The following is a 15496-nucleotide window of genomic DNA, read 5'->3' on the forward strand; positions in this document are numbered from 1 at the left end:
AAAACACCATGCTCTAGTAGTGTTTTTTCACAGAAGTACAAGGATAGTTCAACATTAGGAAATCCTTAATACAGTTGGTCACACTTATAGGCCAAAGGAGAAAAGAAATATGTTTCATATATCTTTCATTTTATTGATTTTTAAAATAATTTCAAGGAAATCCAAAAACAAATCTTATAAAATTTCACGTTCTGGCACTAGCTGTTCCTTTTGTTTTCTCCAAGTTCTTTGCAAGCCTGCCTCCTTGAAGTTTAGATCTCACCCCAAATATTACCTCCACCTAATCTAAACTGGGATTTCTGTTTACCCTATTTTGTTTTTTAAAACACTTATTACTTTCTCAAGTTACCTACTTCCATTTTTTTATGTGTTTGCTTATCTCGGCTCCTTCCTACCCCTTCACACCCATCCCCCTTCCCCTCTGCTATACCACATAATACAATATAAACCCTATTAGAACAGGAAACTGACCTGCCTTATTTACCAATAAATTCTGTCCTAGCACAGGATGTTTTCTAAGCAGCTCAAGTGATTTTAAATAGAAAAATATTTTCAGGAAACGAGAAATAGAATTTAAAAATACTAACTAATAGCCAAAGTCATACTTAGTGGTAAAATTAATAGAGATATTCTCAATAACATCAGATACTAAGCAGGGCACTATTTTACATTGTTTTGAATATTGTATCCAATCTGAAGCCTCATGGCTAGTCAGTAAAAGAGCCAGGACTAGGATTTCCAATGTTGCTTGTGGACCTTCTTGTGTTGTGACTCCTTCATTTGCAAAAGGGAGAAATGAGCTATGTAGAGGATAAAGCTCCCATTTTAAATCTCAACTCACTGAGCTCCTCCTCTCCAAAAAGTAAAGATAACTATACTTAGCTTCCTGGGTTGCTGTGAAGGCCAGATGGAGTGATATGTGTAAAAGTGCCTGGACAGAATGCAATAAATATTAGGCTCCTTTTTTTCCTTCCCAAGGTAAGGACAAGATCAAAGAATGGAATCCAGAGGTATAAAACCATTTTGTTTTCAGTTATATTTAAAAATTTATAAATGATAACATTACATTTACAATTGACAAATAAAAATACATAGGTATAAACTTAACAAAAAGTATCTGACACTTATATAAGGGAAACTATAAAATACTCCTGAAAAAGACAAAAGTAGACTTGAACAAATGGAAAAACATACAGTATGTTTTTTTGTAGAGTAACTCAATTTTGTAATGATGTCCTTTCTTTGTAATTTGTATTTTTGAGACAGTCCCAACCAAACAGTGTTAGGTTAGGTTTTTTTTTGTATTTTTTTCCATTACCATTTATCTTCCTTATACCCTCTTCTGTTAGACTCTTTCTTCTTTTCCCTGGAGCCAGAAAGGTATTTAGAAGGATCGTTAGAAAGAATAAGTAAAAAAATATACCTATTAAAATGATGAAAAGAAAGTGCAGCCCTGACCTGTGTGTTTCAGTTGGTTGGGTGTTGTCCTGCAAGGTGAAAGGTCACCAGTTAGATTCCTGTCAGGGCACATGCCTGGGTTGCAGGTTTGGTCCCTGGATGGGGTATGTAAGAGAGGCAACCAACCAATGTTTCCCTCCCTCTCTTTTTTCCTCCCTTCCCCTCTTCCTAAAAATAATAAATAAAATCTAAAAAAAAACTGCAATGAAGTATGGCTTGTAGTCATTAAATACATTATAAAGACCATAATTAAAATAATATGATATTTGGTATATGAATATATAGAGATGAATAGGTTAGAATGGAAACTCAAGAAATAGGCTTAATTGTGTATGAAATTTTTAGCATGTGATCAAGGAAACAATCAATGAGGAAAAGACTTTTCAATAAATGATGGTGAGATAACTGGATAGTCACATAGAAAACAATAAATTTGATTCATTCCTCAACTGTACACCAGAATAAATTCTAAATGAAACAGAGATTTAAATGTTAAAGGTAAAACCATACAAGTACTTGAAGGCAACATGGGTGAGTTCCTTTATAAACTGGGATCTGGAAAAACTCTCTTAACTATGACTCAAAATCTATAAATGATCAAGGAAAGGGTGATAGAAATAAAAATTTTACATGGCAAATAACATCCATTAACAAAGCAAAAAGGCAAATAACTAAGAAAAATATTTATAACTAATATTTCAAAGGGTTTCTAGCCTTAAAATATTAATGTCTCAACTACTGAAGAAAAATAACCATATATAAAAATAAGATACAGATATAAACAGTCAAGCAAAAGAAGTGAAAATGATTCTTAGCCATTTGAAAAGACGCTCAACTACTAGTAACAAGAAAAACACATTAAAATTACAGAGATACTGTTTATGTTCTTAACTGGTAAGAATACAATATAGCATGATTCTTATAAAAGGAAATTTGGCAATATCTAGCAAAACTGTATATGTACTTATCTTTTGTCCAAGCAATACCACTTTCTGAAATTTATCCCAGAGTTATGATAGCAAAAATACAAACAGATGTATGAACAAGGATACCCATTGTATTGTATTTTTAAAAACAAAGTCTAGAAATAACCCAAACCCCTATCAAATAGTAGATGTTATAATATAAACTGTAGCATGCCTACACAATGCAGTAATAGCTACTGTAAAAAGGAATTATGAATATCTCCATATATTACAGACTGGAGGGAATTACAGATTATATTGTTAATAGAACAAAAGTGAGAATATGAATACTTATACACATACATCTTTATTTATTTAAAAATAGTAAGAGAATTAGAGAAGAAATCAATGACATTGAAAACAAAAAAAAGAATGCAAAAAATCAATGAAAATAAAAGGTGATTCTTTGAAAATATCAGTAAAATCAACAAGCCTCTTAACAGACTAAGAGAAAAAGAGAGAGAACACAAATAATAATATCAGAAATGAAACATGGGACCTCACTACTAATCTTATGGAAATTAAAAGGGTAATGATGGAATACCACAAAAATTTATATGCCCATAAATTTGGTAACTTAGATAAAATGGATCAATTCCCTAAAAGCCACAATTTGCCAAAACTCACACAAGAAAAAATAGACAATCTGAATAGGCCTATATCTACTAAATAAATGGAATCAATACCTAATAACTGTTCAAAACAGAAAGCACCAAGACCAGATGAGTTTGTTGATTAATTCTACCAAACATTAAAGGAAGAAATTATATCTTTCTATACAATCTTTTTTAGGGGATAGAAGCAGAGGAAATGTATCTTATTTCATTCTAAAAGACTCATTCTAAAAGACCAGCATTATTCTAATACCAAAATGAGACAAAGACATTATAAGAAAGGAAAACTACAGACCAATATATTTCTAATGAACATAGATGTAAAATATACCCCAAAATATTAGCAAATCAAATCCAACAATGTATAAATAAAATTATATGCCATGATCAAGTGGGATTTATCCCAGGTGTGCAATGCCAGTTCAGTATTCTAAAATCAATTACAGTGAACCATCAAATCTATAGTCTAAAGAAGAAAAATTACATGATCATGTCAACAGATACAGAAAAGTTGTCTAACACTCATTCAAGACTAAAAGTATCAGTAAACTAGGAGTAAAGGAAACTTCTTTAATTCAAAAATAGCCACAAACAAACAAACAAACAAACACCTACTGCTAATATCCTATTTAATGATGTGAAATTGAAAGTTTTACCACTGAAATCAGGTACCAGGCAAGGATATCCCCTCTCACCACTCCTTTTAACATATACTAAAAGTCTTAACTAATGTAATAAAACAAGAAAAAAAAAGCATACTGATTGGGAAGAAAGAAATAAAACTGTTTTTGTTCACAGATGACATGATCATCTATGTAGAAAATCCAAAAGTATTGACAAAGAAACTCTTGTAACTAATACACAATTACAGCAAGGTTGCAGGTTATAAAGTTAATATACAAAAGTAAATCAAATCATTCTCCTATATACCAGCAATTAAAAAGTGAAATTTGAAGTTAAAAATAATGCCACTTACATAGCATCCCCCAAAATGAAATATTTAGGTATAAATCTAACAAAATATGTGTAAGATCTATATGAGAAAATTACAAAATTCTGGTGAATGAAATCAAAGCACTAAATAAATAGATATTCCATATTCATGGATAGGAAGACTCAAAACTGCCAAGTTTTCAGTTCTTCCCACCCTGATCTATAGATTCAATGGAAAGAATAGAGGACCCCAAAATAGACCCATATAGATTTAGTCAACTGATCTCTGACAAACGAGCATAGGCAATACAATGGAACAAATACAGTGTTTTCAAAAAATGGTGCTGAAACAAATAGATATCCATGTGCAGAACAATAACAACAAAAACCCAAATCTAGACACACATCTTAGCTTCTTTACAAAAATCAACTCAAAATGGATCACAGACCTAAATGTAAATAAAATACCAGATGTACAATCCATGAAAGAAAGAATTGATAAGTTGGACTTCATTTAAGTTAAGTTTTATGCTTTGTCAAGATAATGTTAAGAGAATGAGAAGATAAACCACAGAATGGAAGAAAATATTTGCAAAAGACACATATGATAAAGGACTGTTGTCTAAAACATTCAAGGAACTCTTAAAACTCAACATTGAAAAAAAAACCCCAACAACCCAATTAATCCCAGGGAAATGGGCAAAACACCTTAACGTACACCTCAGCAAAGAAGATATACAGATGATAAGTAAGCATATGAAAAGGTGCTCTACATAATATGTCATTAAGGAAATGCAAATTAAAACAATAATAAGATACCACCACACACCTAGTAGAATGGCTAAGATCTAGACCACTGACAACAGCAAATGCAAATCACGACGTGGAGCAAGAGACACTCTCATTCATTACTGGTGGGAAGACAGTTTAGTGGTCTCTTACAAAATTACACATATTCTGCTTTTCATGAAAATGGCACTGAAAGTTAAGAAGGGAACTCCTGCCCTTCCCAATCCTGAAGCCAAGGCAAAGGCTTTGAAGGCAAAGAAAGTAGCTCTGAACGGAGTCCACAACCACAAAAAAAAAGAAGAAGAAGAAGAAGAAGAAGATCCACACATCACCCATCTTCTGATGGCTGAAGACATTGAGGCTCTGAAGGTGGCCTAAATATCCTGGGAAGAGCACCCCCAGGAGAAACAAGTTTGACCACTATGCCATTGTCAAGTTTCCCCCACCACTGAGTCAGCCATAAAGAAAACAGAAGACAACAATACACTTGTGATCATGTGGATGTCAAGGCCAAGAAGCATCAGATCAAAGAGGCTGTGAAGAAGCTCTATGACATTGATGTGGCCAAGGTCAGCACCCTCTTCAGGCCTGATGGAGAGAAGAAGGCATACGTTTGACTGTATCCTAACTATGATGCTTTGGATGTTGCCAACAAAATTGGGAAATTGGGATCATCTAAACTGAGTCCAGATGGCTAATTCTAAATATAAAAACTTTACACTGTAAAACTTTACACACAAAAACTAAACATACTCTTACCATATGATGTAGCAGTTAGGTTCCTTGGTATTTACCCAAAGGAGTTAAAGACCTAGGTCTACACAAAAACCTGCACATAGATGTTTCTAGCAGCTTTATTCATAATTGCTAAAACTTGAAGTTAGCAAAATGTTCTCTAGGAGGTAAATGGATAAATAAACTGTGACTCATCCTGACAGTGGCATATTACTCAGTGCTAAAAAGAAATGAACTATGAAGCTGTGAAAAGACTTGGAGGAAACTTCACTGCATATTACTCAGGGAAAGAAGGCAATCAAGAAAAGCTACATACTGTATATATGGATGATTCCAACTATATGACATTCTGGAAGAGGCAAAACTACGGAGACAGTAAAAGACCAGCGGTTGCATGTATAATACCATAATGACAGATACATGCCATTATACAGTTGTTCACAGCCATAGAAAGTTAACACCAAGAGTGAACTATAATGTAAACTATGGTCTTTGGATGATAATGTTGTGTCAATGTAGGGTCCACTAATAGTAACAAATATACCACCCTACTGGGGGATGTTCATATTTAGGGGAGGCTGTGCATGTGTGGAGTACAGGGTATATAGGGAATCTGCACTTTATCCTCAGTGTTGCTGTAAATCTTTAAGTGCTCTAAAAAATAAAGTCATTGTAAATAATAATAAATAAAAGAATTAACTATAAAGTAAACATAAGCTTTCTATAGTGAGGCAATAGGTGAGAGGAAAGAAGGCATAAAAGCTAGACTTCTTTGTGCTGGTTGTTGTGGCTCAGTGGATTGAGTGCTATCCTGCAAACCAAAAGGTTGCTGCTTTGATTCCCAGTTAGGGCACATGTCTGGGTTGTGGGCTAGGTCTCCAGTAATAGCTGCATGAGAGACAACCACAAATTGGTGTTTCTTTCCTTCTCTTCCTTCCTCCCTTCCCCTCCCTGTAAAAATAAATGAAATCTTAAATAAAAAGCTAGACTTCTTTGATTACGAGTATTCCTCTTTTGTAGATTTGGTGCAGATTTTTTTATGTAAATATCTTACATAATTATAAAATAATATTACAGTCTTAAAAGCAACCCCTTAAAAAAGAAGATTAATAAATAAACCTGTGTATCCTGTGGGTTACAAAACTACAGAGATGAATTATTCTGAGTGATTTTAAATATGTAATACAACCAAACATCCCTAGGGAGATCTACTCTGAGGACAAAAAGACTGCAAACAAATCATATACTATTTCCAGTAATTATATTGTTGGCTGCAGTGTTGTAATTGTGATTATGTAACTGTCGTGTGTATATTGTGGGATGAATTGAGTGAATATTTATGTTGGTATTGTTGAGAACTAAGAGTTTTCAGGGCAGTTAAAGGGAGATACAGATGTAAGATCAATTAGGTTAAGTTAAAAAAAAAAAGCAAAAAATTCATAGACCTAAACTGAATAGAAAGTATCACTAAAAATTCATGATGAAGTTTGTCTTAAAAGTTTTTTTTCCAGATGTTCCCTGTTGTGGCCATTGTAGAAATGCCATCTGGTCAAAATAAAGTTCAATCCCTTTGTGACTTCTGTTGGAGCAAGAACCATAAAAGGCATTTCAATGCACCTTCCCACATTCCCAGGAAGATTATGTTTCTCCTCTTTCCAAAGAGCTGAGACAGAAATACAGTGTTCAATCCATGCCCATTCGAAAAGATAATGAAGTTCAGGTTTTTCAAGAACATTACAAAGGGCAGCAAATTGGCAAAGCAGTCCAGGTTTACAGGGAGAAATATGTCATCCACACTGAATAAGTGCAGCAGGAGAAAGCTAATGGGACCACTGTTCAAGTGGGCATTCAGCCCAGCAAGGTGGCTATCATTAAGCTGAAGTTGCACAAAGGTCGCAGAAAGATTCTTGAACACAAAACCAAATCTTACCAAGTAGGAAAAGAAACGGGCAAATACAAGGAAGAAACAGTTGAGAAGATGCAGAAATAAAGTAATCTTATATACAACTTTCATTAATACCTTAAAAAGAAAAAAAATTTTTTTTTCAGATCTGCCCACTGAAAAGGCCTAGAAATAATGATGAACTCAATAGCAATGAGCCCCCCTCTCCCTGCCCTAGTGCCTGATTGTAGTTCTAAAAATAATTTCTCACCCAAAAGAACCAGAGAAATGGCTGGTACCAGGTCTGGCTCAGAAAATGTGTAATATAAATTTAAAATAGCCTTTTATACTAAAAATTAAAGAAGCTTCAAGAAAAAGTGAAGGTCTACTTGAACAAGTCCCTCCAGTGGCCAAAAACAGGATACATGTAGCATCATTAAGCGTAATGGTAATGAATTGAAACACACCAAATATGCTTAAATCCATGAATTCACAATAATACTTAAAACAATTATTAAGAATCTTCCAAGTATGCTAGAGAAAAACTATTAATTTGAAAACTTGTAAGTAAAGGGAAAGAATTAAACATTTGTCATTCCTTTCTGATGTGATACATACCTCAGTGTAAGCAAATAGTCTATTAAGGGAAGTTTTTGTTTTTACAGGTGTAGTAGCTAGTAAACAAAGAAGGAATGATGGTATCATTCCTGCAACACCTGATTAGATTTTGACCCTAATAGGAAATGGTTATTGGTAGCTGATAACATGGAGAGAATATTATATAGTATCTATTCCCTGATAGAAGTACCCTACCCAGTACCACACATGAAGTAGTATTGACAAAAATAAAACAAAAACAAAAAACAAACAAAAAATAACCTGAATATTATCATGCCTTATATATAGCCACTGATTTATAGGAAATAGAGAAAGAAACATGTTAAATGACACCACAGGAATGCACTCAGTAAAATCTAGGCATGCAAAACTTCTACAGGATAAATGAATGACTATTGCAAAAAAAAAAAAAAAGAAAGAAAGAAAAAAAATCTTGAGAAACATTAACTGATTGTAATGTGTGAAGTATATATGTACTCATCCAAACAAACTTGAAACAATTAAAGGACAATTGGGACATGTAAACAGTGATTGGAAATTTAACAATATTAAGAAATTAATGATGATTTTAGGATGTGGTAATTATATTGAGGCATTTTTAAAGGAGTCATTATCTTTTAAAGGTTCACATTATGCTAAGTGAAATAAGCCAGTCAGAGAAAGAAAAATACCAAATGATTTCACTCATATGTGGAATCTAATGAACAAACTGAACTAACAAGGAAAATGGGGACAGACTCAAATGACAGCAGGATGACAGCTAGTTGGCAGGGGAAGGTTAAGGTGTGGAGGGACTGAGGAAAAAGGGAAAAGGACTCATGGACATGGACAACAGTGCGGTGATTGCTGAGGGGAGGGGGTTATAAGGGGACTAAATGGTAATGAAAAAATATAATAAACGTTAAATTAAAAATAAAATATTTATTTTAGATATAAAAATGATGGGGTTAGCTATTTCTATTTCTTGGTCAAAGGATCATTTCCTGAGTTCTAAAAAATATCTTAAAAAATATTTTCCTCAAGGAAAAGAAACCAACAGAGACAAGAGGGAAGGGGGTGGGGCAGGGACAAGGAAGGGAAGGAGAAAGTCAAGGAACATAGAGCAAGGACTCATGGACAAAACCAAAGGGGAAGAGCTGAGGGAGGGAAGGAGAGAGGGGGCAAGGGAAAGTGGGGGGAGGGAGAGGCAGAGACAAATGTATTTAAAAAGTAAATAAATTTAAAAAAAATATATTTTCCTCAATTAATAGCTAACCTTTTGTGTGTGTGTGAAAGTCTAATTGTGTCATAAAAAGCCTTAGAGTTTAGAAAACAAATATACAATAAAGTAAATATATACAGCAAACTTCAGGTAACTATTTCGGATTGCAAACAAGGATACATTTAATGTTCAAACAGTCTGATAAAACAACCATTTGGAAACTGAAAAAAAAAAGTCTTAGATTCTAAGGAAAATTTTGTTTCCACCTCATCTTGGGACAATCAGGTCAGTCAGAGAAACCCTGCGTAATTCAGATCTTATAAACCTCAAAAAAATTTATAATAAACATTATGTGTAGAATCCTCACTGCCTCAAAACTCAGAATTTTCCTTATAATAATGATAATTCAAAGGGATTTAAAAATCATTTTCATTTTCCCTGATTGGACTTACCTGTTTCCCATTTGCATGTAAGCTTCCTTTCCTGCATATTTTCAATGGCCCAATAAGCCCAGTGAATATATCTTTGGTGGGATCCACAGCAGAATAATACATCTTAGATAGACAGATAGGGTCTTTGTAAGTGGGTCCCACTTCTTTGGGAACAGACCATTCATAGGTGAATGTTTCTTTGGGTGCCACATAGGAGGCTGAAGGAGGAGGCATACCTGTGAGAAAGGTCATATCAATAAGGTTAAGTGTACTTTTTAATGTGGTGAATTGAGTCACAAAGTAGACTGGGTTTAGTATAGGATAACCTACTTCTGAGCTCCCTATGAATTAGAATGGAATCCTACTTGAATGAAATCCTACTTGTGCTCCAGTGTTGGGTCACTGATGGATGTGATTTCCTCCAGGAAGCCTCCTCTAAACCTCTGTCTGAGGCTGCTGCCTGCTACTATCAAAAGGTTTGCAATCCCCTCTCCCAAATTCATGTATTGGAATCCTAATGTCCAATGTGATGGTGTTAGGTAAGGCCTTTGGGGAATGATTAGGTTATGAGAGTGGAGCTCTCCTGCATGGGATTAGTGCCCTCATGAAAGAGGCCCCACGGAGCTGCTTAGCCCTTTCACCAGGTAAAGATATAATAAGAAGCCGGAGACTCAGAAGGGGGCCCTCACCCAACCATGCTCTGATCTCGAACTTCCAACCACCAGAATTGTGAGAAATAAATCTGTTGTTTATAAACCATCCAGTCTGTGGTAATTAATTATAGCAGCCTGAACCGACTAAGACAATGCCCTCTTTTTGCTCTCAAAGCTCTAAGAGTGTCTCTAGCACCTTTCATGTTACATCATGTGTATCTCTCGCTCCCACCCAAATAGAACTTCTTGAAGGCAAGCATTGTCTCTATATTTCTATCAGCTAGAACAACATGTGGAAATAGGGGGTAATCAATGAATTTTTCCATTGAACAAAACTAAACTGAAAATAATTTTGTAACTGAAAGAGAGCTTGTCGATGATCCTGTTCATATCTCCCAATTTTACACTTGAGGAAACTGAGGCCAGAAAGACTGAATACCTTACTTGCAGTCACACTGCAAGTGGTGGGAAAACTACTAGTCTTTATTGGTCACCCTTGACATATAAAAATGCCTAAATACATCCATATGTTGGAACATTTTGTATCATTAAAATTATATTTATAAAATACTAATAATGAAAAGAAAACAAACTCTGGATACAAAATTATAATGATAGGTATATTTATATATTACAACCTCAACTATTTTTAAGATATAAATTATATATATAATTTAAGATATTATATTATATATAAATTATATATAAGATATAAATTATAGATGAAAGAGTAGAGGAATTATATAAAAATATAGTAGTGATTGTCTATAGAACTATGGATAGTATTTTGGATAGTATTTTGAGCTACACCTTTTAATATTTTTCAAATATTCTAAAATGAGTATCTAATATTCTTTTAATTACAAGAAAATTTTTTAAATTAAAAAATCACCTAAATGGTACTTCAGAAATATATAATTGATATAATCCAAATAAGTTTCTGCCAGCATTATCAATAATCATCCAATTAAGACAAGACTAAGTTCTATAACCCAATTGGAAATGGTAGGAGAAGAGGTATGTGTGCTTCCTTTTGATAGATGATCAGTTTTCTCAGAAGTCCTGCCTTCAGATTTTGTGGCACAGTGGGTTATTAAACATTATTGATTGGTTACAGAGTGTAGTACTCACTTCCACTCTTGGGGTCGTACTGAAAGGCATAGTATGTGCCCTCATTACTCTTATTGACTCTCACCCCAGTTGGCTCAATGCTGAGGGGATATGCTCCTTTATTATGAAAGGTCACTCTGATGATGTCTCCCACCTCTGCCCAAATGACAGGACCTAGGGACAAAGAGAAAATTAGTATCCTTGCTTGGTATGTAACATTCAGAATATTTTCTTTGGCTTGTCCTCTGGCAAGAACAACAGTGAACGAAACGCTTACCTGTGGCAAATGGAAAGATTGGTTTTTAAAAGTTCATTATCAGTTTGACATGATCAGATTGGAAAGAGATGAGCAGGGCTTTAAGATTCAGCTTCAGGTTAATGAAATTTATTATCATTTTATCCAAGCTTTATTCATCTACAGGAAGCTATTCAGGGGGTCTATGCTCTCCTCTCCCTAGTCTTTTGTGGGCTAGATGGGTGTTATTACTCACAAGAGTTGAGGGCTGCTATAAATATTCAATTTTCTTGGATGTGAAAAGCAACACTGCTGTGAATATTCCATCACCAAAACTCTTACTATCACCAATGACAGAATAAAAGATACAGTACATAAATATTTTATGTAATATGTAAAATGCTATTTATCAAGAGCTTCCTGTGTGCTTTTCTGAGTGTTTATGTGAATTAACTCATTTAATCCTTACAACAGCTTTATCAGGTAAGATTTAGTATTATTATTATTCTCATTTTATAGAAAGGGAAGAGGCACAGAAAATTGAATTCTCTCAAAGGTCACATAGCTGATAGGTGAAGAGTGAGGACAGTCTCTATGCACCCACTCTGCTGTTTGGTCAGAGTGCCTGAGCAAGACCAGGTCTTTGGGCTCTACCTGAGGGCAGCCTACGGAAGGCTCTCAGACTGACACAGCCTGTCTCATTAGTAGCCTGGAGTTTATTTCTAAGGGAATGTATCTTTAGCTGAGCTGGGGCCAATAGCTTCATTCTCTGTTTAAACAACTTCACCTAAACACACAATTTCCCTTACCTCTTTGAAGAAAAAAAAATCGTCATTTGAAGCCAGCATGGTTTTTAATGATGAGGATTTACTATTGGTAACTTGCATGTGGAAAAGTAATTAGCTGATTCATGTTACTGGTGATTGATCTTCCACATCCTTAGTTTTTACATAGAAGGCATGTTGTAGGTCCTGAAGTCTCTGTTCTTTCTGAGGTTGGTATAGCCCAGGGGAAGAGCACAATGATCATTCAGGTTCTGCATGGACTCACCCAGGATGCCAAGATGTTCCTCGTCAGGGCCTCTTTCCTTTCGATTTGTGAAGGAGGCATCTGTGTACTCACGATAAACCAGCTTTTTATAAGAGCTTCCAATTCTGGTAGGACCATGTTCAAAGAATACCTCTGAAGCGCTGCCAAAAGGAAGAGTGTTTAATGCTAGAGTTAAAGCGCTAAATAGAAAGCAGGTATTCACATAGGATACTAATTGAAGAAAAAAATTCTGACCAGTGATTATTATCACCCATGATTTGCTAAATACTCAGGCAGGACTAGACCACTCCATAGAGGGATGTTCAGTCAAGGAATGGAGGATCAAGGCAAAGAAGTTTCACTTTTCCTAGTGAAGTAAAAAATTTCAAGGCAGCCCATATCAACTCCTGATGGTTAATAAATTATTCTAAAATTGAATCTTTACTTCCAGTCTAGGTGCAGGCATAGGTAAAAATGCTTTGCCTCTTGGCACAGCTACAGAAAACATTACATCTAGACACTCAGAATCAACAAATAACAAATAAATAATACTCAAAATCATCAAAAAATCAAGCCATATGGAAGTCCAAAAACCAAGGATTTAAAGAAGCCACATTCATCCACACAGATAGGAGGGGCGGAGATGCAGAGAGAGCTGGAGAGGCAGAGAGGGCGGAGCTGCGGGAATGGTGCAGAGCTACAGGAGTAGTGCAGAGAGGCAGTGGAATGGGTAGCCTCACATTCATATGTGTTGGATAAAAATCAGTAGGGCCACTTCAGGAGTGAGAGATCCCAGCCCCAAAACAGACCACCCAGCAGCTGAGGGTTCCAGTGCCAGGAAGATAAATCCCCATAATTTCTGGCTGTAAAAATCAGTGGGGGTTGGGATGGTGGAAGAAATTTCTGGGTTATCAGGACACTCATCTTAAAGTGCCCACATGGACTTAGGACTGACATACACCCACCCCCTCTGGGATTCAGCACCAGAGCAACAGCTGGAAGGGCACAAGTGGCATACAAGGAGAAAGTGAGGAGAATGGAAAGAGAGCAAGTTCTGGGAGATAGTTTCCTCCTGGGAAAACCTCCAGAAGCCTGGCAGTGGCATTGTCCCCTCTCTAAGTTCTCCTCCCACACAAAGCCACAAAGCATTGAAACAGGTTGCCCCAACCTGGTGATCACCTAAAGATCTGCCTCACATACATATTACAAGTCCCCTCTTCTACAACAGGCCACATTACCAAGGAAAGAGTCAAAGCAGCTCTACCTGATACGCAGAAACAAACACAGAGAGGATGCCAAGTTGAGGAGATGAAGAAATATGGTCCAGTTGAAAGAACAGAACTAAATCCAGAAAAAGAATTAAACATAATGGAGATAATCAACCTATCAGATGCAGAGTTCAAAACACTGGTGATCAGGATGCTCAAAGAACTCACTGAGTACAGCAACAATGTAAAAAGAATCAGGCAGAAATGAAGGGTATGGTAGGTGAAATAAAGAAAAATCTACAGGGACCCAACAGTGGAGGAGATGAAACTGAGTATCAAATCAACAATTTGGGACATAAGGGAGAAAAAGGCATTCAATCAGAACAGCAAGAAGAAAAACTAGTTTAAAAAATGAGGATAGAATAAGAAGCTTCTGAGACATCTCCAAATGTACCAACATCTGAATCATGGGGTTGCAGGAAGGAGAAGAGGAAGAGCAAGAAACTGAAAAATTATTTGAAAAAATAATGAAAGAAAACTTCCCTAATTTGGCAAGGGAAATAGACATACAAGTCCAGGAAGCAGAGAGTCCCAAACAAGTTGGACCCAAAGAGGAACACACCAAGACATATCATAATTAAAATGCCAAAAAGCAGCAAGAGAAAAGCAGAGAGTTACTGACAAAGGAGTTCCCTTAAGTCTGTCAGCTGATTTCTCAAAAGAAACTTTTCAGGCAAGAAGGGACAGGCAAGAAACTTTCAAAGTGATAAAAAGCAAGGACCTACAACCAAGATTACTCTATCCAGCAAAGCTATCATTTAGAATTGAAGGGCAGTTAAAGTGCTCCCCAGACAAAGTAAAGCAGAAGGAGTTCACCATTACAAAGCCATTATTATAGGAAATGTTAAAGGGACTTATTGAAGAAAAAGAAGGTCAAAACTATGAACAATAAAATGGCAACAAATTCACAACTATCAACAATGGAATCTAAAAAAGACAAACCAAGCAAACAACCAGAACAGGAACATAATCATAGATTTGGAAATCACTCGGAGGATTATCATCAGGGAAGGGAAAGGTGGAGAATTGGAAAAAGGTTCAGGGATTAGGTAGCATAAATTGGTAGGTACAAGATAGACAGGGAGGTTAAGAACAGGATAGGAAATGTGAAGCCAAAGAACTTATGTGCACGAGCCATGGACATGAACTAAAGGGGAGGAATTGCTGGAGGGAATTGGGGTACAAGACAGAAGGGAGCAAAGAGTGAAAAATTTGGACAATTGTAATAGCACAATCAATAAAATATATTAAAAAAGAAATAAATGTTTGTTGTTATTAAATAATAAAAAATAAAAATAAAATTGAATCTTTAGCCCTGGCCAGTGTAGTTCAGTTGGTTGGAATGTCATCCTGTACACTGAAAGGCTGTGGGTTTGATTCCTGGTCAGGGCACATGCCTAGGTTGCAGGTTTGATCTTTGATCCAGAAGCCAAGGGGAAGCAACTAATCAATGTCTACAATGTTTTCTCTGTTACATTGATGTTTATCTCTCTCTCTCTGGATGTCCTTTCTCTCTAAATGCAATGAAAAAAATGTCCTTGGGTGAGGACAAAAAAAATGTTTTTAAATTGAGTT

The 15496-nt window shown here is 35.6% G+C and overlaps 1 protein-coding gene and 1 pseudogene across 3 annotated transcripts in view; one reads left to right on the forward strand and one right to left on the reverse strand.

Annotated features, from left to right (window-relative positions):
• Positions 1-15496, reverse strand: part of CP (ceruloplasmin) — an 82637-nt gene that overhangs the window by 30656 nt on the left and 36485 nt on the right. For all 3 annotated transcript variants that reach the window (XM_054585180.1, XM_054585181.1, XM_054585182.1), the window contains exons 7-9: positions 12675-12814; positions 11411-11563; positions 9648-9862 (exon numbers count right to left, since the gene is read on the reverse strand). In XM_054585180.1, the coding sequence (XP_054441155.1) occupies positions 9648-9862; positions 11411-11563; positions 12675-12814 (508 nt within the window). The remainder of the gene's footprint in view (positions 1-9647; positions 9863-11410; positions 11564-12674; positions 12815-15496) is intronic.
• On the forward strand, positions 4943-7484 carry LOC129079781 (60S ribosomal protein L26-like; annotated as a pseudogene).

The sequence above is a fragment of the Pteronotus mesoamericanus genome, unplaced genomic scaffold (assembly GCF_021234165.1).
Source record: "Pteronotus mesoamericanus isolate MK-2021 breed Mesoamerican mustached bat unplaced genomic scaffold, CSHL_Meso_final contig_82, whole genome shotgun sequence".
NCBI classification, from domain to species: Eukaryota; Metazoa; Chordata; class Mammalia; order Chiroptera; family Mormoopidae; genus Pteronotus; species Pteronotus mesoamericanus.